We start from the raw sequence: 27569 nt of genomic DNA on the forward strand, positions 1-27569 counted from the left end.
GTTGTTGTTACACATTAGCTGTTATGGTATGGAGCCCAAAGAGCAATTTATGCTGTTAGAGGAAGAATATGCGGGAAAAAAGAAACCTTCTCAAACAGAAAAGAATTTCAAACTTTTTATTCAGAAAAAAAATATTGGTCTCACTCATATGTTTGATCGTGGCTATATACTCTGGTCCCTCTGTTCCCACCTTAATGCAGGTCCATTTCCACCTCAACACACATGGATACATTGTATTGAAACAGGAGTCATGCAGCTACAGCAGTGAATTTTGCTATGCCCGCTTCCAAGTGATTCCCACAATATTAAAGCTTCACTGAGTAAAACAAACTGCCCTCCATATATCTATTTAAGAATACATATTGCATAGGATTATAGCCATGCTATACAGTTAGAGAGGAAAAATAAAAAATAAAAATCAATAAATGAAATAGGGAAATATAAAAAAAATATTATTTTTTTTTACAGATTTCCTATCATTTGAACACTCATACTTCAACATATACAAGACACCTAAGTTACTCTGGAAAGAAAGAAAAATAATACACATATCATTGTTGTTTAGATAGATAAACACACAGTAGTCATTTTCTGTAATTACTCTCAATTAAATTGAAATACTGCCAGTCTTTGAAGCCCTTGCTTCACAATAAAAGTTCTGTTAAAAGTGGGCTTCACAAAATCAAACATACCTTAACTGACCATGATATGCTGTACAAATTTTCAAGAATAAAACTAACTATACATATATATGTATATGTATATACATATATATATATTAAATAGGGATGACTCCATAAAAAACATAGGTCATTTTAGATGCAAAAAAAGCCACACGAGGGATAACAACAGAAAATGTCTATTCTGAGTATCCTATTGCGTAATCATCTTGCATGCATTGTACATGATATGTAATACAAAAGGGATCACCTCATTTGAGGATATGATGAAATCAATAAAGGAGACACAAACAGCACATTAAAAATGTGTACACCTCTGCGGTGGTTTTAGTCATTATTCGTCATCCTGAAATCTCCACGTTAAGACTGAATAAGGCATGCTTAAGACAGCCATTATGTTCTTTTTGTTGCCAGTGTTATGCTGATATTGTTTCTCATAAAATGAGACAAGATGTGCTTTTTTTAAACTGCCTGGAGCTGCATCCACCTCTGACACCTTCTTGTAGTCCAAAAAACGCAGTTTAGCCATCTCGTCTGTGAAGAGAAAATCAAGAGAAGGCGTGACTATGGATAATCCTCCCAGAGAGTTCTATATTTAGCCCCCATCCCCTACAACAGTGTCTTACTTGAGAAAATTGCTTATTTTGTATTCCTCTGGCGAATGTTTTTGTCCTTGTGGTTGTTTGTTGAATTTGTTTTCCTAGGAAAGGAGTAGTTTTAGTGACCTTAAGGGAAAAATAATTCAATTTGAAGAAGAAGAAGTAAGAAAATACTTACATTGGTCCAACTGGTTCATCATCTTTAGCGTGAGAAGAGTAGAGGACAAAACAGAACAAAAACAGAACACAGAAGTCAAATATGAGATAAAGATAAAGAAAAAACACTTTAGTTGCATGTGTCAGCACATTAACTGCAAATAATATCTCTCTACTTTGCTGACGGTGTTCACTTTTTTTCCTTTTTACCCAGACAGTCTTAGTTAACCATTAGAGGTTAGAGGGTTACAGTGATTATTAATATTTTATGATGATGCAGCTTAGAGCACAGATTGCTTTGAATTCTGGTGTGGCATAGTCGTGCACTGGTGGGAAGCTCTGACATCACAGACATGAGAGTCTGCTGCATAACAGCTTTGTATGCTCAAGCATTGTGTCTGACAAACAAACTAAGCAAACACAGGAGTGTGAATTTAGTAGCTTCTTGCAATAAAAAAGGGTTTTGATATTTAAGGCTCCTTTGAAGTTAGTTAAAATCCTTTTTTCTCTCTTAAAAAAAAAATTGCATGTTTTTTTTTTTTTTGTGAAAATGGTTTGTAGTGTCTATTTGTAGTAGAAAGCGAAATAAAACCATGTGGTACAGTCTCTAACATAACCACATCTTTAACACCTAGCATTGTAAACTTAACCTCCCATGCCTTCTGATTCTCATGGGGTTCCCGTTCATTTCAACTGAGCATATGTGTAGGAGGGTTACAGATGGCTCACTTAAAGCCATCTTTTAATTATACTCAGTAATTTTATAATGGCTCTGAATGAGCCTTGTACTTGGGTGTGATACTGTGACTGACTTGGCAGAGAAACATGACTCTCTTCAAAGCTTTCTGTCAGCATGTAGACATTCTTTTAAGTCTCTCTACTACATATTAGCTAATATCTATTTATTCAAAGCTAATTCCATTCATATTATTTATATAAAGTTAATTATATTCTACATTTGTACGTGATCATTTTCTCGGTTAGACCTTAGTATAAAACTTTCTCACCATACAGCAGTGCAACAGCAACATACATTACAATGCAACAGTAAGAAACACTGCAGGAAAAGGAACTTGTGAATATTGTTGAAGTGAGTGACAAGTTAGTCCAAAAATCAACAGCCTTGGGGTTGACATGGTGTTTGAATAAAGATGAAAATGTGTCAACAGGTAAGTAACCAGTCACAGTGAGAAGTTTTCCATGCAGTCATAAGTCTGAGGTAAGCAGCATTAGCAGCATTCCATGGCATTAATGTGGAGCAGATTATGGCAGTTAATAATAATGTTAGACAAAACAAATGGTTCTGTGATCACTTGTAGGAAGAACATCTGTCAACATTTCCCACTGTTTTTACACCTCATATCTGAATACCACAAAAGCTGTGTGTACTATAATGGCATTGATAGCACATAACAGATTTGTTCTGTGCGGGGGTTGACAGTTGAACATTGATAATAATCATAGTACTGTGTCAAGTCTGATTTCATTGCCTACAGTAAGCTGTTTATATAACTTAAAAAATACAGTATGAGGCTGCAATCTTTGAGCTTAAAATGTGTTATTACATAAAGCGAGCTGGTATTTAACTAATTATCACACAACAAAATCTGTCATTTTAGCATCTGGTTTTCAAACACAGGATAGAAATGTCAGCTTCTGCCTCAGAGCCCTTGGCTGTGAAGAATAAAAGTGTTCAAACAGCTAAGCCATCAAGAGACCAGAATTCATAATGCACGCAGACAGGGGCAAAAACCTCCGGGAATACGGGATGCTAAAAGGAGATTTTAGAGAGGCTGTGCAGCGTGAGCAGGGAGTCCTCATGCCTGATTTGAATGGCACAAACATGGAAAATATAATCCACCTTAATCGCTTCATTTTTCCAGTAGATGAAACCAAACTAGAGGCCATCCATGCACGGAGATTACTTGAGTTTGTTTTGTCTGTGTGTTTGCAGCAGATAATGTAGGCCAATATTGTATTTTCATTTGGTTAGTTTGTATTTTTTGTGCGATTATCATGTAACAAACTATTTTAAATCAGTTATGTAATATGGTTAACTATTGTCGTTTGAATAAAATAAAAAATAAGAATCCATTTTAATCATTAGTTACAATGTTAATATTAACTTATTGCAATTAACGTTTATACTAAAATTAAATGGTTAATAGGTATATTGTGAAGTTTGATAAACACCACTTTGGATGCCATTAACTGATAAGTATTATTTATCATATTGGTTTATATAATACTATTATTATAGTCACATTAACCCTTAGTGTGCTCTACAGGCTGAAATAAGAGGAAGAATTGAAGACAAACAGCTTTACATCTGTTGAACTCCTAACGTTTTTTCCATTTAGACTGAGTAAATGTTATTTTTTATTTAGACTGAGTAAATGTTTTCCTATTTGCACTGAGCAAATGAAAAGCAGGATGCAACCTAAAGCTCTATTTGTTTACTCTGTATTATACTATGCTGTACAACTGTTGCCCACCTTGAGTGATTCATTCATCATTAGCTGCGTCACTATTGTGGTTTTGTATCTTGCGTCACGTGTGTTCATGTTTTATTCCAAAATGAAAAGGAGACAAAGCCACGAGTAGAGGTCAGACAAAACCTATGTTGACTGCTGGATATGCCTTTAGGCTTTCTTGACATTTTGATCTTGTCATATTCTTATCTTGGGATTTTGACTGTGTCTTAAAGGACAAGCTATTTATTTTTTAAATGGAAAACTTGATCTCGCGTAGGGGATACACGGCTCAACTAAAAAAATATATCTTTTTCTCTTAGTACCAGTTTGTTTGGGATGGTCCTGATAGTGAAATACTGTTTTTTTTTGTTAGTTTTTTTTTTTATTTTAGCCTTTATTTATAGGACAGCTGAAGAGAGACAGGAAATGTGGGGAGAAGAGTAGGGGATGACATGCACTAAATGACCAGCAGACAGTACAACAAGGACTGTAGCCTCTGTACATTGGGCGACTGCTCTACCAACTGAGCTAATCCAGCACCCCATAAATACAGTGTTTTAGGTTGTTTACAACCTTGTGTCTAGCCTTGATCGGTCTACCTGCCCATCTATTCAGTGTGCCTGCTTGAATATCTCCGCACAGAAAGGGAAGAGTAAGGGCAGCTTTTTCATGCAATATTATTTAATACTTTAAAGTCATCACTGTACTACTTGGATATGCTAGCGGTTTCATAAAATTCAGCAACACTATGTAAATAAAACTATTTTTTATAATCATGCTTTGGCCAATATAAGCTGCACAGTGGCTATTTGCTCCTCAGTGCCAAATTATATGTCAAATAATTAAAGAATGATTGAAAGGCTGTAATCAGCAAGCAAGGACCACACATACCAAATCATTGTGAAACTGAATTAAGGCATGCTCGTTTGGATTTAAACATATACAATCAAACGATTTAACAAGGAATTTTCATCAGCTGTCTGTTTTTTGCAACCTTTTTTTAAAAAAAGAATATTTTTGTCTCCAGACTTGCTTTTTTTCATTAAGGATCAGTTGAGAAACACAAAGTGAAATCAAAACATACCACCTGTGAAAACATGTTGGACATTATGGGTTCAAGATAATGGAAAAGGAAATTAATGAAAACAAGTTTTCTTTCATTTTAATGAACCTAATTTTCTGTGTTAATATCTCAGAAAAGATTATAATGTTTTTGGATGGACTGTAGGCTCGTAAAAACATACAAACTGACGGAAAGAAAAATAATCTCCAAAACCATGCAGGATCTCTCACTTACCACCGATTAAGATAATGTTGCCATTTGGGAAAGAGGGGGAGGGAAAAAATAGTAACCAATCAAGTTATAAAGTGGGCTACATGTTGCTATTACATGGAAACAAGTGTGCTGCTACCATTGCCATTACAATAGCACACAAATTGCCTGGTCTTGAAAAGGTTAGTTGTTGTTGAAAAATATTTTAATACCTTAATAGAAAAGATCAGACATTGCACTGTTGTAGTTTGAACTTAAACATTGTAAAATCTAGTGCCCACTAATACCCTCAGAAAAAAGTGTTCTTACCATCAATGAAGTCGTCTGGCTTCTTGCGTTTCTCGTACACAACGATGATGACTACTAGGATTATGATTTCTGCCAGCACACCCAGGAAAGGCCAAAGTGGTGCAAGATTGCTGCGCACCCGCAGTATAGTGGTCTCAGCAGTGTTTCCAATCACGTTACTGGCATTGCATTGGTATACTCCAGGATCTGTTTTTATATCCAGGTTGATTACGTTGAGCTCTGTGTAGTTGTCTCTGTTAGTGATGAAGAAGCGTCCAGTGGAGTTGTCAATGTCCTGAAACACAAAGAAGACATGTTGAAGCTTCTTAATCTGATGTAGTTTCATAGCATGCCTTCTCTTTTATCTACCTATAGTACTTGTATATCTCTCTTTCTCTCAGTTTTTATAGTTATTTATATACTTATATTTACTCATACCGTATAGGATGTACCGTCCACTTTACGCCATGTCCAGGTGGGATGTGGGTAACCCACAGACTTGCAGTACATCATCGCATCTTCCCCCTCGTTTTTATTTTCACTCCGTTTGTGGTGAGTGATATCAGGTTTTGCTGTAAAGGTAAAATAAATAAATAAAGTTGATCATTAGCTGAGTTGGCAGAAGTAAGACACACAAAGGAACCATTGCAAGTCCTAACAGATGGCATGAATAAGGGAAGCATGATTGGCTCTTCTGACTATAGTAATAGTATGTGTTATTCTGATGTCTGTGAGAGGAGTGTAATTAAGAGTCTCTACAGCAGGGTTGATTCACTGAAGCTGCTTGGTTTCCTTTGAATTCCCCATAACTTGAAGCTATTGCAGTCAAGGAGAAGGATAGTTAATGAGCCCTTTCAGATATTTCCAAAAATGAAACGTATCACATTGCATCATTGAGTTTTAGCCGTGTCAGTACTCTACTTAGTGGCTCACACTAAGGCTGCTGCTTAAACACAATATGTGGGGAATTTAGTTTGTATTCTAAGGGTTTTTCTGCTTATTATTATTTTACACTTATTATTGTGTTTCCAAACTACAGCTCCAAAAAGTCTGACATAAGGGAGCTGTCAAATCTTCATGGGGGCTGAAACTGTGTTAAATGCTTACACAGTAACTTAGTCATGTTTTAAGATAAAGTGGTATTTTCTTTTTTTCTGCTGATAGATATTAGTTATTGGTCTGTAGACGATTTCTGTTCAGCTGAGATTAAAGACAACATAATCGCGTTTCACCATGTCAGAACCTAAATCGCCTAAAAGTAGGGGTGGACTACAGCTCACAAGAACAGCTCTATTTGGCTGTGCAGTTATTTTGCGAGCATGTCCACCCCCACCACCAAACCCCCGAGATGGGGACTAATACTCCGGGAAGCATAAAGCATTTCTGTACAATACATAATGAGGTCATGGGAGAGGGGGATCAGTATGTTATGTGAGCTTCCAGATGTTCCCATTCAAAATAAGTCCACTGTGAATTCCACAAAAGAGATATTGAGTCAAAGGAAACCAGTGTGAATTGGCCCTGATTAATGAATAAAGTGATAATAAAAATGCAGCATGAATTTAATAAATTCAGGCATATGTCATGAAGCACTGCAACAGATGCCAAGTCAGACTGATCCATCAAATGAACAGAGTCTCCCCCAAAGGTGAGACAGACACTCTGTAGCTCTGCACAGCATCAAGAAGATAACTGTTCCTTCTTTTCCACTAATCCTCAAAATTACAATAATTCCTTCCATGCAATTAAGCAGGATAAGGGAGAGGCCTGGAGTGAGCATTTTTCAGCTGCGCATGGATAATGGAGCAGGAGGGGTCTGAGCTCTTCGGTGACATCACCCAGCTCTAATTATGGTGCACACGTGCTCCCTGAGCAGGGGCGTGGCCAAGCTCGTTTGTGCTTATCGCGTCTGTATTATGTCAGTGACTGACAGCGCAGAGACAGCCCTCAGAGTGGTGCTAAAACGGGCAGAAACCTCCATTTCACACTCCTGACTGTGCTTACCATGATTACTTATCTGGCTGCGCTAGAAGGAGGTAAAGTGACACATGAAATTGTGAGGGACATGTGTGTGAGGAGGAGCAAGGTCAAAGCTGCCAGAAAGAATAGAAAAAATCTCACGACATGAGATGCTAAAGAGACTTCATTACTTGTATATAGCCACATATTTTTGGTTTTGCTAATTTGTGTAAAATTGTATAAACTTGGACAAAATTTAGTAAACTCTGAAGGAGTAAGTGTCTGTTTAAAAAGAAATCATAGCGACATTAGCTGTATATTTGATAAAATTTGAGAAATAGGAGGCACCCAAATATGTATCTGTGGTAAGCTTAGTATCACAGACAATAAAGTCCACTGCCTGCCACAGAGATGGCGGGGACTGGATTCAGAGCCTTAATCCTACAACATCACAGAACCCTCCATCTGTTGCCTCTGAGCTGAGTCCTGCAAGGATGAGTGTGCCAAGGACACTGTAGGCGAGGGATCTCAGTGAACTGCTGCCAGAAGCGCATTGCAAAGCTGGCTAGCATAACAGTGGGCTTGCTACCTGGGTCACAAAAGATCTCAAACACCTCTAGAAAATCAGAAGAGCGCTTAAGCACTAAAGAAAATGTTTCGTTTAGGTCCAGCAATGGTTTCCACCCGTGATGCCAAAATATTCTCTTCTTTAAATGTTTCAATCATATAATGTAGGCCTCTTTAAAGGACAAAGTCATGCATCATCAGTTTAGTTAAAAGACTGGCTCCTTTCTCCAGGGGACAGATAGCAAGCCTCAACAGTCATAGGCCTGCAGTCTAGTGATGGCTGGGACACTTCAGTTTGAATGGCGATGAGTCCCATCCTCTCACAATCCAGTGAAAGCATTGCACACACGGTCATCACCCTTGTTATGCAATCAGGCAGTGCTTTAAGACAGGCGTGGAATAAGAGGCAGGGCATGCTCAGTATGCACCACAGCCATGCCACAGCAAATTGGCTTAAGCACTACACACGGGCAAGCTTCTCTTGAACAGGGTTTCACTTGCCCTTTGTCAGAGAAGATTCCTTATTCAAGTTGATGGCTTGGCTGTCAGCTTGAATGAAACCAACATAGTATTTCTCTGGTCAGTTTTCTTATGATTATTTTATGAAATAAAAACTAATTTAGGATTCGTAAATGATCAGTTTAATCTAGTGTTTAAAGGAGTATAGCTGCTCTTAAGGATGCCTCTGAATGGGCTTTGTGTTTGCACGTTTTGGTGAACATGTGCCGTGCCTGTCTATTTTACTAGACTGTTGTTTCAGTGAAAGCCAAGAGTGACAACAGCCCCCGGATTGCCCTGTCATCAGCGCTGCACTGGATGATCTCAAACATCTTTGTCAACAAGGACTCTCTTCACACAGCTTTAGGTGGTTAACATTTCTAGGACACCTTTATCTCTCCATCTCTCAGTAGAAAATCACAGATGACATTGTAAAATCTCAAATTAAAGCTGTGCCTTATTTAAGACTTTCAATTCATCATGGTGAAAATCAATTGTTATACATTGGCATTTTTGAACAGTGACATTTGTGTGATACGTTTAACAATGGTTTAATAACTGTCACATAGGAATCTTACCTTTTACTTCAATTGTTGCATTTGCATTTGGTGCCATGGTAAATGTGTAAACACACATGTATTCCCCAGAGTCATCTGCCCGTGGTTTAGTGATTCTACAACAAAACACAGAAAACACAACCTAAATTTACCAGTCACTTACACTGAAAGTAGTCAAGTAAATAAAGTCAACTAATTTCAGTTTAACTCTAGTAATTAGTATGGACTACAGCAGTGAAAGCTCGAGGGGCGTGCAAGGCCACGGGAGACAAAACGCTGGCATAATGCTGTTATATTACGGAACAGCAGCTCTGGATTCTGCAGGAAAGGGCACCACAGGCATTTTAGCTGTAATCTTCAGAGTATCACTGATGTAATGTGACAAGGAAGTGACCAATTGGTCTTATCTTGTGGCTAGGGAGAGTCTGTGGTATGTCTGTGGGGGTGACAGTAACTTTGTGCTCCAATGCTTATACTGTGTGACAGCAGGAACTAACGACTAGTTGGTACCTTAGGCTATGGTCGTTTTTTATCTAATTGGATACAAAGGTAAATTTGGCTTAAGGCAGTGATATGCTGCATCATTTTTTAAAGAATTAAATGGATGAAAAGGCCAGCAGTTAGCTTAGCATTAACTCAATCAATGGTGGCCTGGAGATATTTAAGATGAATAGGATACCAAATCTAACAGTGTTCTTAACAAGCTCTGCATCAAACACAATGACTTTAGTATATTCCTATGACTAAAAAAAAACCATGCTCTTCTACTTATAAAGAGAGCACACTCTACTAATAAAGTGGACTTTGATATTTATAGTGGCTTGCTAGTGAACCCAGCAGCACAACGTAATGAAATGTGCTATGTGAACTAATTCTGTACAAAGGAATTTTTGCAATGTCAACCACAAAAACAAGGCACTTTAAGTATCATATGCTTGTTGCAATTAAAAGATGCGTCACTAATAGAGCATACAACCCACAAGCAAAGCAAATACATTGACTGTAGTTACAGTATAGCTTTGAAGTCGCTCCCATGTGAATGGAAAATGCACAAGACATATAGATTGAATATTTATTGTAGAATAGAAAATGTTGGCGACACTGTGTTAAGACGGAGCTGTTTGTCACCTGTATATCGTGTTCCTATGCTCTGTCCGTGTGTTGGGGATCTCCTGTCCGTTCTTCATCCAGAAGCTCTCCTTGTGTGGAGTCAGTGCAGTGGTGAGGTTACACTGCAGGGTTAGTGGTTTGCTAGAGCTGTCCGCTGACAGGATGATCTGATCAGAGGAATTGATCTTTGGTTCTGCAAGACAGAGACAGTCAAACCTTATCACAGAACTGGGGCTCAATGCCGTTTAAATGCTTCCTTCACTGTTGTAGTAGCTGTAGGCTGTATGCTGTTTTTATATAATCTCTGTAGGAGGGTGTGTATGAAGGGAAGACAGGATATAACAAATAAAAGACACAATAAGTACATGAAACAGCTGGAATGCCTTGTATCCACCATTTACCTTTAAAGTTAAATAATAGTTTTTAATTTAACAAACACATTTAAATGATTTGAATGAAACGTAATGATTAATTTGTCTGACAGTAGTACACCTAAATGTCATTCCAAGAGAAACTGTTATAAAAATCTGATGTTAAGACAAATACAAGAAATATATCAAATATTAATTTGATTGATTATACTCAAACAGTCACTCAGTCTCCATGAGGATATTTGACTGATAAAGGATATAATGTAGCTGTTAACAACAGTTATTATAATGTATTTGCAGATCTGGGCTGAAGATTTACATAACACTGAACAGTCTTTGACATTTTAAATTACTGTTGAATGACTACCTAAATTACTTTGTTCTCTAAATTGCTAAGCACACTGTCTACTAAAAAAAAATACCAGGCTCCATTTCTCAAGGACGTTCAGGGAAGCAGGAGGTGTCATCTGAGAGTGAGCCGCCCTTTGCTCTGCCTTGAGTTGTGAGCAGGAAGGCCTCTCCGCCCTGCCCCCCTCTCCTTCTTCTCCTCCTCCTCCTCCAGGGCGGGCCAACCATGGCAACGATAGAGCCCCCGAGGGGAGGAGCAGAGAGGAGACGCATCAAAATCCTACTACTGGCTGCTACGAGGCCACTAGGAAAGCAAAAGGGAGGAGAGGGGAAAGCAGGGCTACTGACACTAAATGTGACTTTTTTTAGCATTCATGGCACCTTCTTCATGCAATTGTGTATACTGAGTGGCTAAAGGGATATCTCTCCCCTCCCCCCTGACATCTCTCTCTCCCCTACTAAGCAGAACTACACAGACTATTAATAGTATCTTTGAGACATGCATACCCACACAACATGAGGTACATAAATTAACATTTAGCAAACACGGCACAGTGGACCACGGGCAATTTAACCAGAAGGTTGTTTGTAGGACACCTTGTCACAACCTAAAATGTGGTCACTGCTGAATAATGTATCGCCATAGTGTGTAGAGTGTAACTGAATATAAAACTGCTGTAAATGACTCAAGATGTAGTGAAACCTAATCCCCCCTTTCCTCTTTTCTGTGCTCTGATACAATGTTGTATTTACATTGATAATGTCTCCAATTAACTGTCAGATATTCTTTTTGTGTTTCATTTTTCAGCACAAATATGTTTTTTTCATCTTCACATCATCTGGTGCTTATTTAAGTGCCAGTTTTGTTTTTGTGGCGCTGCATGCTGCTATATTTTGCCAAGTTGTATTAAATCAGTTAAACTAAGTAGCTGAGACATAATAACCAACTTGGCAGGGGCTTTATTTAGGGGAGCATTATAGCATTGTTAAAGGCACGGCAGGCCTCAAATCATGATATTGTAGCAAATTGCATTTGAAAATATAAGCTTTAGCTTCTGCCTACACCCTTTCGGTTAAAAATTTTAATGGTGCTTTTATTTTCTATCTTTGTATTTTGTTTTGTCTATTGAAAATGAACCGAAATTAAAATTAAAATTTAAAAAAAAAAAAATTTGAAAAGGTGGATCCCCACAGCCATGTCCCAATAACTGCTCTGGCACAGAGTGAATCGTAGGCCACCTTAGGTACATGGTTGAGCTAAATGCTTAGAAACAATCACTTTTGATAATGATATGCACTTTTATATAAATGTTTTACTTTAGAATAAAACACATTTAAAGAACTATGCAATTCAAAAAGTACAATTGCACGTATGATCATGACAATTTGGCACTAAAGTGCTTACTTGTCTGTACTCAAAATCTATTGAGATCTATTTAATTACTTTAAGTGATACCACATACAAAATCTATGTATTTAAGTATGAAACATTTACCAATTGTAGGCTTGAAACATGACTGGAAAAGATTTTATGTTTTCACAAAGACCAGCTGTTTTAAGTTTGTATTCATTTTGGCCACAATTAAATCCAAAGGCAAAATGTTTTTCATGCTGGAAAAAATAAAAGATCAAATACACAAAGCTTGGAAACCACCAAATCCCCTTCTTTGATGTCCATTTGTATGTTCAAATGAAATTCCAAAAGCCATTTCAATACAGCTAAAAAAAAAACTAAGTTCATGGAAACTTCTGAGCTTCAAGCACACTCATTAAATTAGGCATATTTGTATAAATGAGTCCCTGTTTCTGTCCTGCTCTAACATTAAAACTTGTGACCTTTTGAATGCAATTGTAATTTAGATGAATAACAAATTACCACAGCCCACTTTGTAAAGCAATAGTGTAACATTTTGGAAAATATGCTTTTTTGTTTTCTTGCTTGGATTTAGATGAGAAGATAAAAAGATAAATGCTGAATACAATGGAAAACAGGCTGCCTGGCTTTGAAATAATCATACACATATCCCCCTGTAAAGAGATTTAACAAACAAGATATGACTTGTCAATTAATGAGCTTTAGAGATGGCCATTTTTACTTTTAGCCAGAGCTAGGCTAGCTTACTCTGTGTGTTTCCAGTCTTTATGCTATGCTAAGCTAACCAGCGATGGCTGTCATATTTACCATATTAAAAGAATAGTTGTATAAATGGTCTTATCTAAATAAAAGCTAAGCAAATTAGCCTTTTTCACAAAAGGTCTAACCATTCCTACAATGTTTGAGTTTCATACTCAAAGTTTAGATTTAGTTTAGAGCTTAGATAGTGTATCACTTTATACACATGTAGAAATTACATGTTAAAAAATAAAGATTAGAGATATAAATATATTTTATTCATGCATGCATGCATTGTTGATGTTAAGTTAAAGTTGAGGTTAAACTTTAAAATTGCATTAACTGTATAACCCAATTTTCAAAAAGTATTAATTAAAAACCTTTGCAATGGGAATTAACGGATACATAAATAATTCCGGGGATATTTATTTGGAGGGATTCACATTCACAAACTAAACTAAGCATAAGGCCAAAACAAGACAGTCAAACTTCAGCATGTTTCCTCAGCTACAAACTATACATTCATATACATTGGCTATTATGTATAGCCTGTTATATACATGTAAGAACTTGGATATTACATGTATATGGGAAGAACATTGTTTTACCTCAGTAATGACAGAATATTTAGTGAGGACGTGATTGCCGGTTTTTTAAACTACACTGTGGCAGCAAAGTCGGAAGCAAGTAAACATGAGAAGTAAACAGCTCCTGTCCTTTGCACTTCTTCAAATGTAAACCTAATCACATAGTGCTTACACAGAAATATAATTTGTTGGTCAAATCAGAAGAGCCAGAAAGGATCAAACTCCTCTAAGCTTCTCAGAGAGCTTCACTATGACTAACAACATTCCACATCTCCCTGTGCTCCAGTGGGCAGAGCGCTGAAGCATGTATAGATTACAAGGGTCCAGTTGAAATTCAGTTTGTTTGAATGTTTGTGTGCATAGAGCAGAGGGTTGAAAGATATAATGTCATTACTGATTCACACTCACACGCCGAATGGCTGAGAAGGCACAAGGTTACACAGTGCAAAGGCAAGTCCAGAGAGACTGTTTTGCAGGAGTGAAATCTGTCTCATCTGCACCAGAAATGAGACACTCGTGGTCCTCACGTGGTCTTATCCTTTACTGGATTACCACACAAATTTAAAAGCAGAAAATATGTGCTTTTATCAAAAGGGAGTTGACAGCAGGAATCACTCTTTTACATCTTACGGATCTCTCCTTGTGTCTTCTTACAGTCCCATTTACGCTGTGCCCAGAGTTAGAAAGCCAAATCAAAAGCAATATTACTTCAAAGCACCACTAGGTTTCCGCTGACTTTTAGCAGGCAGGGCTTTGAAGTAAATAAAACATTCCACGCAATGCAAGAGACACAACATAGTGTTAAGGGAGTAAGTATCACAAATAAATCCAGGAATAGGAAATGGGTGAAATTAGGATACAGAGAAAAGATAATGAGCAGAATATTTTGCAAGGACACATGAGACATTAAGAACAAAAGTTTTGGTGTGGGCGGAAAGAGGAAAATGTAGATAGAGACTTGAAAGTTTCTGGGTTTGTGGTCATTCACAACAAGATGCTCAAGGGATTTTGGAATAGGAAGGGGGTTTAAAACAAAGAACAAACGGAAACCACGAGCATCAATTACTTAGATAATTGGAATATTTGTTCAAATATTCTAAAATTAGAATATTTCTGATTAATTTTTGTCTGGCCAGTGCTCACTGTGGTAAGGGTGGGCTCTTGAGAGGTTTTTACGGGCTGGAGTGGGTGGAACAGGGGATTATAGTTGTTGTTCACCATCTAGGTACTACGGGACATAGACCACTCACTCTGTAGCACCGAAATGGTGGCCTGGGCGCGGATCCAGGTGATGGCAGGGTTTTGTCGGAGGTCATTACGCCTTGGGTCGTTGCTGGCTCGACACTCATAGGTCCCAGAGTCCTCCAGTGTGAGGCGTGTGATGCCGAGCACACTGACCCCATTGGTGCCGTAGGCCGTGTTGATGGATACCCGGCGCTTGCGGGCTCCGTCCCACAGCTGCTTGAAGGAGTCAGCTCGGTTGATCTCAGCATACCACCACTGGATCTCTGGTGTGGGGTTACCGACCACGTCGCAGTACAGCTCAAAGGTGTCCCCCGTGAGCTTAGTCTCAGACATGGGCGACTTCACAAACCCAGCTGGAGAGGAAAAGCGTATCGAGATAGCAGTAAGAAGATGAAGAAAGGCCCAGGGATGGAGAAGGAAATTAAATAGGATCAGAGTATATAGAAACAGAAGAGGATGGCAAAAGAAAAAGAAGCAAGCCTTAAATCATTGATAGATGGAAAAGCCAAAGGTTAATGATTGTCCATTGAACGTCAAGAATCCCTGGCCCGCCAAGGCCATAAAGCTGTCAGTCACAGTCAACCAGTCCCAAGTCTTTTCTCTTGATTCTTTCTTCCTTACATATCAACCTTGGAGATGAGCACAGCGTAATATTCCAATACTGTGCTTATGCTTTAGAAAACAGTGGATACGTCTGTTATAGTACATTGAATCCAGCACACATAATATACACCATACCTTAAAATTGTCATATAACAGCAAATATATAGTGAAGAAGAGAAGTCTTAAAGGTTTGTTTACCGGAGAGCCTTGTCAAGCGGGTGACCAATCACATGCTTTTCTACACTCACTGAAATGCAACAATCAGTGGCACCACTGCTACTTGACCCTGTTGACATGAACACTACATTTATCGGTCATGAATAAGAAAACTGCATTGAAAATCATGTAATTTGTCAGAATCAGTGGCTTGGAAATTTACCCCTTGAGATGAATTCTCCCTGACACCACCCTGTCAGAGCAATGAATGTCACTTGTGAGTCATTAAACCTGCTGAAATTAAAAGAGGTACAAATATGGTGACCACTGAGTATAGTGAGTGTCATCAGTCATAAAAACTATCAGGTTATTTCCCACCACCAAAGATGTTAGAAAGTCTATTAGTTGGAAGAATATCTCATGAATAGATTCTTGAAAATGAGTTGGAGTTTTTGGCAAATCGTACAAATTTGTGTACAAATTTCCAGACATTTTTATTATTCTACACCAAAGTCCTAAGATACATAACCCATTTTTGAAATCCTATTTTCCTGATCAGGATCACAGGGATCTGGACCCTCTCCCAGCACACATGGACGACAATGTTGGGTACACCTTTGACGTGCCTGTCACAAGGCTAACACATCATCACTCAAAATTAACACCTACGGGCAATTTAGAGTCACAGGTGTCACAAAACCTACATGTCATTGGACTGTGGGAGGTGTGTGGGGATCCTGAAAGAATATCTTTGTATAACACTTATATCTAAAACATACTGAATCACAATACACACGTTGGTTTAAAAAGTCTGCAATCTTTGGTTTGATAATACATATATTTAAATCGGGGGGAAAAAAAAGAATACTGTTGAAAATATACAGCAATCCTGATGGTAAAGGTTTTTCACAAAGCCTGAAATTGCCATAAATAGATCTACCTGTATGTATGTACGTATGTGCGTATGTATGTACATATAAACCTAATCTCTTCATCCATATCAGCTCTTGCTGGCAATGCCAGAAATTAGGTCAGCCAGCTGTCATTTTGGATAAGCCAGACTTTCAAAGCGGGTGTTCAGAATTCTCATATGGTCACAGTGGGACAGGATAGTTAAAAAAGCCTCTACATAAACACTGAATGACTGACATTTTAGATTCACTCACAGTTCATTTGTGGTTTCAAGGTCAAATTACTTCCCTCGAGTAACACATGGAGCCTGATTATGCACCCATATCCCCAACACATCACACTACTGGCATTCAATCTTATGGAGTTGGATGAAGGGGACCCCATTTTTTAAAATACCTTGCTGCCATTTTAAATAGGAAACACATTCCAGATCTAAAATGCACTGGAATTAATAATGAAATAGGATCCATATGCATTATTACCACAACTGCGAGTGCACCATGCTGTGTGTATGTCTGATTCATGACCCTGTTTCACATCAGTACTTAGCCCAGTACACAGTGCACTGCCAGCCTTAATGAACCTCATCTAATGACAAATCACCTGAATCACAGACGCTGTTCTCTGCCGCCCCTGCAGCCTGTCAGCTGTATACCACATGTGTTTAAATATATTAGAAAAAACTGCCTTAACTCTGCCCTGAATTGCTGTAGAGGAAATGGAACAAAGAGCCTGTGGTCTCTTGAGTGTTAGACTGTGTGTTGTGTCTAAATACAACAGCTTACAGGCCCTCTCAGATCTGTCTGCCCTGCTCAAAGTAATGTATCATAAGCACATGAACAGATAAGCCTGTGGAAGCCTGAGGAAGCCGGGTAAACAACTGTGCTATTCAGATCACCCCCACAATGAGGCCAGCGACATTTCATTTGAATAATTTAAAACTTAATCTTCCAGGTAAAAATAAATACTATTCACAAGGTGTGTTTGGCTTATGTAGTGCTTTTCTATAAAACTATAAGGCACAGTGTTTGCAAAGCTCAACACTATTCTCTGCTTTCTTGACTCAAACTGGCAAAGTACAGCCAAAAATATTTAAATCTTAATACATAAATTTAACTTAGTACCATGGCAACAAGTGTGTTGCCCAACACCCGGTTGTGACTAACAGCCACATAAATCAAGTGAGATGGCTGCAAAGAGTAATTGTGAACACAATTTATCAAAAAATATATTAATAAAAATCGCAGTGTTCTTGCTAGGAGATGTGACAGGGGATATCTAGCGCTTACTACTTGTGTTTCTATGTGTTTTGCCTAGAGATATGCAGAGTAATTAGCATTTGTTTCTTTTCTCTGGAAACATCTGGGCCCATCAAGCTCACCATAATCCCAGAGGGTGAATCCAAGCCTATCCGCCTACACTGTTAAAGCAATATTTCAATTTGACAGAACATTTACTATGGCATTCTTAACTGTGGTTCAGGGTATGAGGATAAAAAAAGGCTGTGCACGTGGCACAGATAACGATGGTCAGCCATGCATAAGTTCTCATAATCACAGTATAGTATCTGCTTAAACAAAGTAATGAATGTCCTCCAAGGTGATGGCAAATTAAATCATGAAAAGGAACAGATGAGTTAATTTAAATTCAGGCTCAGGGAGGCTCTGTGGAGAAACGCACACAGAACAAACTACAGACAACACTCGGCCAATGTGCAGACCAATTCATGTGTTGTTTAAACAAGAAGCTTATACTTGGAGTGAAAACAAAACACAAAGCAGCCAGCCGGTGCTGTTTATTTCAAAGGCGTGCTGGGAGACCAGAAGTGACAAAAAAAAAAAGGAGCAATGGATGGTGGACAGATCTCATCAATGAGGTAGCAATGCTCATGGCAGCAGACTTGCATCGTTTACAGATTCAAGCATCACGTCTATTTTCTATTATTGGCAAAGATACACTGAGGCAGTGATCTGTGGATCTGTCATATTGGCATCTTAAAAGCCATTTTACACCTTTCTCTACAGTTTAAATGTTGATATCTAAACATCTACGACACTTCATCACAGACACGGAAAAACTATAATTTTGTGAATGAAACATTCATGACACCAAGAACTTGTGTGCAGCTAACAACTTTAGCGGGTAAGCCACCATGCAAGGGTAGCTGTAGGTAGTCTAGGTGTAACGCATAATTGCACCTGTCTAAAGCATGAATTGTGTGCCTTGTTCCTGATCAAAAGATAGATATGGCTTTTATACAGTTTCAAAGGTAAGATTTAAATGCTTGTATGTGCTTTATGATTTGATCACATATAGAAAGCAAAAACAGCTTTCTTGTGAGCCTCCTGTATTTAAAGGTAGTATAAACAAATGTTGTCACTAGGCTCATCTCTTTTTGCCAATGAAGTCTTCGTTCCTTAGTTTCTGGATTTGTTCGTTACAGATAAAGATAGATTTGCTTTAGATTTACCTTTCTTATCCATAGTAGTGTTTTGAACCACAGCATATGATTTAGCCTTAAATAAAATATTGTACACTCAGCAATCAAATCAAAGTTGTTAGTGCTGGTGTCCTCTGTGAAAGCTGCCTGCGGCAGCCTCACTGCTAATTGCTAATAACTATTTTGCATTGATGGAACACTTTAGTTTAATGATGTGATACCAAATTTGGTGCTTAATAGAGCGTAACTACTTGATTTTTAATTGCCAAATATTAAAGTTAACATTTTGTATTTAACCGCTTGGCGCTGAGTTGGAAATCGATATTGTGATGATGTTGCTGTTAGAGATACTTGAATTGATTAGTCCTGAATTGAGCTGGATTTGTTGATAAACTGATGCTCAGTGATGCTTCATTTAACTCTGGAACCCAGTCTCAAGTCTTTCTTGGTAGTCACTACTGTCTGTCCGGCTATCTTGGGAACCACAAGCTCCAACCCCCCCACCAAAAAAAAAACACAGCACAAACATGATATTGTCTATATAGCCAATATATAGCCAAAAAATATGAACTAAAGAAGTAATACAACCCAGCTGGTTATAATCAGTCATACTTAGATTTCTTAGCCAGGCTCTAATTCAATGTTGTACATAGAATAAAGAAACCCTAATGATACTTGACTCATAGGAAATTGGTCGATTTTCCAGGTATGATAACCATACTTTGATGGTCTATAGGAAGGAAACCACAACACTTAAATGTCAGTTAACTGAGAAAAAAAAGACAAGTTAGTCGAACTGTAAGCAATGACCAGCTAACAGAAAAGGAGGTCTAAGCCGGATGTCCCTTATTGCTAAGTGCTGTCTACATCGAAAGCCACGTAAAGTAGGCCGATGGTACCATCTGTGGTTTATGATATTCCCTAAATTTTACAGTTTTGCAGCAGTGCCTGCAGGCAACAGCAGCAAGACTGGCCACTGGAGACTTAGTGGCACATGGCAAAGTTAATGTTGCTTGTAATGCACAGTAAATGTCTGTGTGTATGCTGCGTATATAGGGGGAAATCTTGAATTCTGGAACTGACGGGGCTCATGGACTAAAAAAAACATGTATTCTAAAAGCTGCAATTTTTAGTTATAGCTATAGGGACTTTTACAATAAGGGGAAGTACAGCATGAAGTAGATTGGACCGACAACAATTGTTTACTCCATCTAAAATCTATGCTTTGCACAGAAAACTGGGTATCTTGTCCCTACTAGCAAAATTAAATGGCCAGCGGTGTATTTCCATTTGCTTAGTAGCTAAAGTCAGCTTACTGGTCAGCTTGCGAAGCTAACATTGGGAGATTATGATCCAATTAATCCTCCCCTCTAGCTGCTGTAGTTATAAGGTATGTTACATGTTATGTTGTCTTTGCAAATTTCTAAGACCTACACCAATAAATACACACCAAATAATAGCTAAGCAGAGCTAGCTGTGGTGGTTGTTTCTTGCAGTCAGTGTCACATTAAAACAGGACTTCACTTAATGCAGCAATCTCCAAATATATTAGTTAAACAAATTAGAGCTTCACAGAACGAAGAGACATGGTGTTCCTCTGTATTTGAATCCAAATAAGGCTAAAAGCTTCAATTTGATGCATGCAGAGGTTTATTTGCTACGGTGACTGCTATGCAATCTAACCGAGGGGGTCAAACGTTTATATGACTTGATGGTTCTACACAAATTCAAAATAATGAAGTCCTTCACGGTGCCATTTCTTACTTGCACGCTTTAGCTCACTTTACTCCCAAATGACATGTGCACAATGGTATTAAAAATAACCTGTAGTTTTCTGTGACAAGCTCTGTCTAAGGCTGCATGGAAGTCACAGTCATTACAGCCTACATACTCCACTGATGGAGGTAGAGAGGAGAGCTCCCCTGAGGACTGACAGCAAGCCACACACCACCACCATGCAGCCTGAGAGTGAGTCAGCTGCCTTCCTACAACCTGGATCCCCATCCGCATCCCACAACAGTCAGAGAAAGCAGCGAGTAGGAAACCCCCAGGGGGACACTGAACTGGTTATTTGCTGTACAGTGTTTGTGAGTGTTTGAGTTTGTGGGTGTGGGTGAAGCTTTCTTTTACCTGCATGGTACCTTGACAGTCATGTGTGCTTTGACAGGTTATTTGTGTGACATAATAGATCATATTTGTGTTGATTGATTCGATGTTAATATATTTAACTCAATGTGATAGGAGTTGGACATTGGTAGCAGTTGCGGTCAGTGGCGGACTCAGGCTGTTTGAGGGGCAGGGGTAAAAGAATAAAAAAAATCGGCACCAGTTGTATGCCATGGGGCACTAGTGCGCAGAAAGTTATGATGCGAAACAACATCAGGGGCAACTAGGGTCAACTATAAGCAGCCCATGAGGGCACATTGTCTCACACGTAGTAGGTGCGGAGGCTAACTATTTTTCCAACATGTATCAGTTATCCACTGGAAGGGCACCCAATTAAATTGTATCCATTGGAAGGGCACCTGAGAGGGCACATTTTTATCTACTACAGGGGCATCCATGAGGGCACTTTCACGGCATTTTTTCAAACATGGGGGCACCAAGTGGGACGATTGCCCCCACTGCCCTCCTCCTGAGTACACCACTGGTTGCGATATAAGTTACAATACTACAACCAGCATTGCACATCACATTGTATGTGTTTGTCACTTTTTTGGTTTGTTTTACTTTAACAAAATTGACCAATTTGGATTTAAATTACTGACAGATTTTGGGGAAAAAAAACTTAAAGGACCAGCTTGTTGAATTCACTGTCATTTTTTGATGAGAGGGTGTCAAAGTCACATACCTAAAACAATGAAAAAGGAGTAACCTTTCCTGCCCTAAACGGTGCCACAAAGAGGTAAGGTGTGTCAGGGAGTTGTCAGTCAGCACAGTATGCGCACACCCACGCATTTGTGAGAAAAGGTCAAATCTGGCAGAAGTGAGAACGACCGTGTGAACGTAATATGGGTGTCTATTTCAGTCACAATACTTTGATATTTTATCATAATATGTATATCTGAGCTAAGTGTTTTAGATTGATGTAGTTTGTTTTTCCTTCAGCCTTTTTCCTCTCTTTTTATCTACCTGTGGTTAGCAACAGTTTCAATATAGTATATAGTATAATTAGTATCTACTTCACATTCTAGCCAACCTTTTAAATCAAGGAATTTCTTGCCTACCAAACATCCAGTGATTTCTTTTCATTTCTGTAAAGTGTGAAAATAATCCCTCTGAAACTATTTACATGTTTGACTTGCAGCACCTGAGCTGATTTCTTTGTTTACAGTCTTCAGTTTGTTTTTTTGTTTGTTGACACACAAAACAGGTTTAACAGTGAAAAAAGGCAGCATTTACAAGCTTCGTTGCTGGAAAATCAAACCCAGAAGCCAAATGATAACTCAGTACACTGAGTCAGGTAGATACTTGTGTTAAAGTGGTAGCTCTTTTGCAGCTGAAACATACACTGCAAATTGATTCCCAAAAGCACTTTCCCAAGAAATACATGAATGAATTGTTCTAAATGTTTAAAATGATGAATATATTACATGCATGAATGTAAATTATACGTCATAGTTTTTCTTCTCGCATGCGCAACATCTGTTATACGTTCAAAAAGGCAGTTTTCTGCCCCAACATCAAATTGAATATAGTGGCAAAGCATATGGGAAAAATCCTATTAAATGTTTTTAAGTCAAGAAATGGTAACAACTTAATTTAGATGTGATACTGATACTGTAGTTGTGATAGGTATTGTGCCGCTAAACGTGTGACAGAGAGGCTGTGATGTATGGCCCTATACGCACTGATGACAGAGCGCTTATAGTTTTCCTCCATGACTTTATCACTCTGATAATCTGATGTCACTGCGATGGAGCAAAACATATCCATTATTTGCAAAGATGAAATTCAGAAAGACTTTGGGCCACAATCTCCTTTTCCACTGATAATACTTGAGTCTGTCATTCAGATCACAGAAGAGAGGCAACAGTTTAATGAGATTTAAAATCCCAATAACCCCCTGTGCTGGGGTAGAAATGCTCTAATCCCATCCTCTAATCACAACCAGGGAGTGCTTCCTATTTCTCTTGCAGGGGTCAAAACAAGGGAATTCAAATGATTTGATGTAAAGCCAGAGAAGCACAGAGACAGATGCACCACGGGACTTTGACTCTCATCTTTTGAAATAACAAGAGAAATCTAAAATTAGACGAATCCCATCTCCTGGAGTGTCTCTTCAGCTTGTAATTTTTTTTCTGCAGGAATGCTTTTCCTGAAACTCGAAGATACTTACAATTATTATCATTCGTCAACTCAAATGACTCTGAATCGCAGCATTTATTTCTTTTAGGTCATTATAAAATACTCTGGCCAATGGGATTAGTCAGCCCAGTTATACATAAAAGCAACCTCTGAGTATTTTGTCTGAGAGCTGCACACTTAACATGAGTTGTCCCAGCTGAACAGCCTGTACTACAGGGTTGTGGCTGAATTGGGGGATTTCCAGCTGTGAATGTGTGTAACTGTATGAATGTGAAACAGGAACAAGACACAGCATGCATGCTAACTCAGCAAAACTTTCCCTGGACATATCCCTATATTAAACCAATATTTGCTCACCTTATGAGTTGTGCATCAGTGTATATACCTGCAGTGTGTTTTTATAGAGTGTGATGTTTCTCCCAATCATTGCAGTCCATATCAGATTTCACAGTGGGGAGGCATGACTCATTGTAAGAGCTGGCTTGGGTCCTACTGCATATTTTCCAGACTTACAAATGAACCTTTGTCCAGAGTCCGGACAGAAACATGATAATGGGCATGCTGCTGCATCATGTAGGCCTATTGATCGGATGGTATGTAGCTGTAAATGCTTATCATAAAATGCAATGTTAGCCTCTGCCAATGTAATGCACTAGCGAGCTAAAGAAGATAAAACCTATATTGAGAAAAGAGCATGTTGTAATTGCAGTACATATTGCGAAAATGCGTGGGCAGGCTTGCTCTACATCATGCTATTATACTGTGATTGTGTAACCTTAACAAGAAACAGTCTTTACAGTTGTGTGTGCTCAGTCTTAAGCAACTGCTTAAGGTGTTGTTACCAGTTACAAGAAAGAAAATGCATGTATCAAGCGGTTATTTCTTAAAATGGCAGTAATGACCTCAGAAAATTATCCCAAAGGTTGTCCTGACATGATGCGAGTGTTTTGATTTACACAGGCAGCGCAAATACAACAACACAGTTGGCAGCAGGAGCAGGCAACATGTTTCGCAGGGGGAAATTATGTAAGACACAAATGCACTTCCTCAGGTCAGCCCCAGCCACCTTCTCAACAGCTCCTTATTGTCTTTGCATAAAGATCGCATCATCTCTCTGCTTAAATAGTTCACACAGCCACCTAGCGAGCCTTTAGAAGGCAGCGCAGCTGTGCACAAGGAGGCCGTCCATTAAGAGTTAATGAATTCACTTTCACAAAAGGACCTTAAAGCCACAGTTCTCTGCGCTGTGTCTCGGAGGTAAAAATAGAAACGAGGCAGAATGGACGGATGCTATTTACAGTCCTCTGAATATCTGTCGCAGAAAGTGGCCACCTATAGTAGGCCTACTTTTCCCTGAACATGAAGGGGAAATGGTATGAATTCCCTCTGCTTCCCACATACAGTGATTACATCTCATGCACTTATAATTATTATTCTGCACACAGCGCTGCCTGAACTCTGTAATATCACAGGAAAATCTCAGATTGCATAAGGAGCGCCGATTACCCTAAATCTGAACTGTGAGGGAAATGAAATGGCTTTCGGGTGCATGCAATGTGAGCACATATCAGAATATAAGCGGCTGTGTTAAAAACGAACTGTAGCTTCATGTAACTGTGATCAAAGCTGTAATGAATGTAGGGTGTCTGTGGATTAGCATGAATTAAGGATTACTACATGAAACAGATAAAGCACGAACACATTTAGTGACTGGATGGCACCAGTCTGTCTCCCACTGACCCCTGGCTCTATGTGTGCGCGTCTGTCAGTGGGTGTGTGTGTGTGTTTCTGTGGTGTGAACTGGGCCTCAGTGAGTGGGCACTAACACTGGGCAAAGACCACAGGAAGTGTTTGGAATGCCTTTGCTTGAGCTTTATCGAACAATAGAGAGCTTATTGGGTATTTGATTTTCCAGATAGCAAGATCACAGAATGCCTCCATGTGTGCGCACACACTTCAGGCACCTTGGCCAAATTAACTAAGACAAAATAAAGAATTCAAGTGATAATATTCGGTTATGTAACTGCTGTGGTGTTTTAGTTTCTTTCCTCACATGCAGAAGGTGTAAGGTTCCTATTTGCTTTCTTGTAAATGATCTGCATATTACTTGTTGTGTTTCACTTCTGCATATTGTGTTTAACTGGTATTACGGAAAAATAGTTCCAATGTATTGCATTTTTAAGTCTTGAGATATGCAGAAATAAACCCTTAAAAGGTAAAAGAGTGCTGAAGTGAGGTTTTTACAACCTCCTTCTCCTTTCATCAAAATACATGTCTTATTAAGTCCTGCATGGTGGGTGTTCAATTATCCCACAGGGAAGAGGAGGTGGACATTAAGCATCAAGCATTATAAGTATGCACAGTACTTCTCTGCCTTATTTTCACTAAAACATTTGATCATGTTGGTAAGATTGGCTTGTAAACACAGTGGCCTTGACAGGTGCGTACGGAAGCTTCTTAAATAGCAATAAAATACTGACATAGATCGATACTGTTTGTATATAAAAGCGGCAATACCTTGAAATCATGTCACGGTTGTTAAAGGGACCAATTGAGAATATATTTTAAAGACTACAAAAAAACAAAGAGTCAAAAGATTCCCCTTTCATTTGGTATATGGCTGCTGATATGCGTGTCCCTCTGGCTGATGTGATTCAACAGAATTTGAAGTCAGGACATGCTGTTTCAGAGGAGGACAGCCTGGAACACCCAACAGCATGTTGCTGACATTTACTTAAACCACATCATGTCAGTTTTTTATGATTAATGCACGGTGAACTTTTGAAAATTAAAGTAACAAACAGACGTCCTCTGCAACCAAGTCATTTTTTTGTATGCGTAGAAAGAAGCAACATCTGGTGCACAAACATGATCATCAATAAAGGTAATAAGGATGTAATTTGTCCATGTATTTGAAGATGCATGGAAGCTGTGGGACAGGAGATGTGTTGTAATAGGGGACTAGCTTTGTCGTTACAGTGGGTGCATAGGCCCTGTAAGTGTGATGCAGATGGCCTTGTGTTTACAGTATTTACAGCACTCACTGGGCAAGCCTTTAGCCTGTTTGTTGATTATATGTTACTAGATCAGCAAGTAGAGCAGGTTAGTCTTGCTTGACACACTGTGCTACCCAACCGCCTTTAACTAAACTGACTGCACACTGGCACCCTGAGGCCACCACAGGCTATGAGTAAACATTCAGAACTAATTTAATGACGGTTTAACCCACAGTTTTTACCCTATAAAATCCGTTCAGTGTCTATTTTAAAACATTAGGCAACATGTACGAGTTCCCTGAAAGTGTCAGTTATTCCTGTCACAGACACACCTACACTACACTCAGTTGACAGTAAATAACCTTGCAAAAATGTCACAGCACGGTCTGGTTTCTCAGTTAACAGTTCCATCCTGCGGTCAGTTTCTCAATCTGATTTGTTGATGTCTAACTCTGGCCTTGTTGTCGGGATGCGTGAAACTGTAGTAGTAGCTTTCACGCAGTCAGACTCCAAATCCTCCTTGGAAACATTTCACGCTCGGGCGTCTTCACACAAGTCAAGTCACTTTCCCTCATTGCGCTGTTGACAATCATGCCACGGTCACATCTGCTTTCTTACCGTTTTGCGCCGAGACGAAGGGCAGCATCAAGTTCCCCAGAAGGACCACCGCCAGCATCACTGCGTTAGGATGCATCGTCGGGGCTCGACGAGAGTACCAGGGTGTCGGTCGGACGAATGTGGGAGGAGAGATCGTGTTTTAATCACAAGATCTAAAGAGATGGGCCCAGCATAGCACCGGGTTCTTAAAAAATAGTCAGCCGAGGATGATGAAAAAAATGTTGTCTTCCTGACAGTGAGAGCCTTTGAGGACAGCGGTGGGTGAAAGGTCCGGGACGAGGCCAGCGGCTCAGGGATGCCGATGTGCGGCCATAGGCGGTGAAGAAGCCTCGTCGGATTGCGGAGGAGAGGTCTTTGGATGTCAGGGAGATTGTCCACGGTGTAGTTCTGAAGATTCAAAGATGCGCAGAGCGATGCGCATTTACGCTCTCGCGGTAACGGTGCGGTGATTAAAATGAAAGTAGCGCACAAATGATTCCCGATGGGAGCTGATGTAGCCGAAACATAAGTCTGCTCCAAAAAAGAGGAACAGATGCTGGTAGGACACCAACGGCAGCAACGACAAGCTGCGCGTGCCCTATGCGCTCATGACCGTGGATGAAAGCACACACACATACACACACACTGACACACACACCGAGAACACGTATGTAATTGATGTTGTTTGTGAACTCAGGCACTTATTACGCGCCTCCTCAGCCTTCATGTCCT

At 39.2% G+C, this 27569-nt stretch overlaps 1 protein-coding gene across 2 annotated transcripts; it reads right to left on the minus strand.

The window, feature by feature from the left end:
• Positions 1-107: 107 nt before the first annotated feature.
• Positions 108-27388, minus strand: nptnb (neuroplastin b). 2 transcript variants are annotated; one of them, XM_069686819.1, is made up of 9 exons: positions 26859-27388; positions 14831-15178; positions 10180-10354; positions 9073-9167; positions 5909-6042; positions 5492-5765; positions 1458-1479; positions 1307-1380; positions 108-1214 (listed from the first exon to the last, which is right to left on the minus strand). In XM_069686819.1, the coding sequence occupies exons 1-8, from the start codon at positions 26932-26934 to the stop codon at positions 1320-1322; spliced, it is 1185 nt and encodes a 394-aa protein (XP_069542920.1). In that variant the 5' UTR covers positions 26935-27388; the 3' UTR covers positions 108-1214; positions 1307-1319. The 2 variants fall into 2 exon arrangements, with proteins under 2 accessions (XP_069542920.1, XP_069542997.1); XM_069686896.1 differs by lacking the exon at positions 14831-15178 and having other exon boundaries at positions 26859-27383.
• Between the last annotated feature and the right edge of the window lie 181 nt (positions 27389-27569).

Source organism: Semicossyphus pulcher, unplaced genomic scaffold, assembly GCF_022749685.1.
Source record: "Semicossyphus pulcher isolate SPU_LCO1_2020_fin unplaced genomic scaffold, fSemPul1.0.p SCAF_1, whole genome shotgun sequence".
NCBI lineage: Eukaryota > Metazoa > Chordata > Actinopteri > Labriformes > Labridae > Semicossyphus > Semicossyphus pulcher.

Bases quoted from the DNA above. Each gene is read 5' to 3' on its own strand.
- nptnb (XM_069686819.1), bottom strand. From the start codon at position 26,934: ATGCATCCTAACGCAGTGATGCTGGCGGTGGTCCTTCTGGGGAACTTG. The intron at 15,179-26,858 runs GTAAGAAAGCAG...TTTCCTCTCCAG, and splicing joins CTTCGTCTCGGCGCAAAACG to CTGGGTTTGTGAAGTCGCCC. The intron at 1,480-5,491 runs GTAAGAACACTT...CTCACGCTAAAG, and splicing joins GCCAGACGACTTCATTGATG to ATGATGAACCAGTTGGACCA.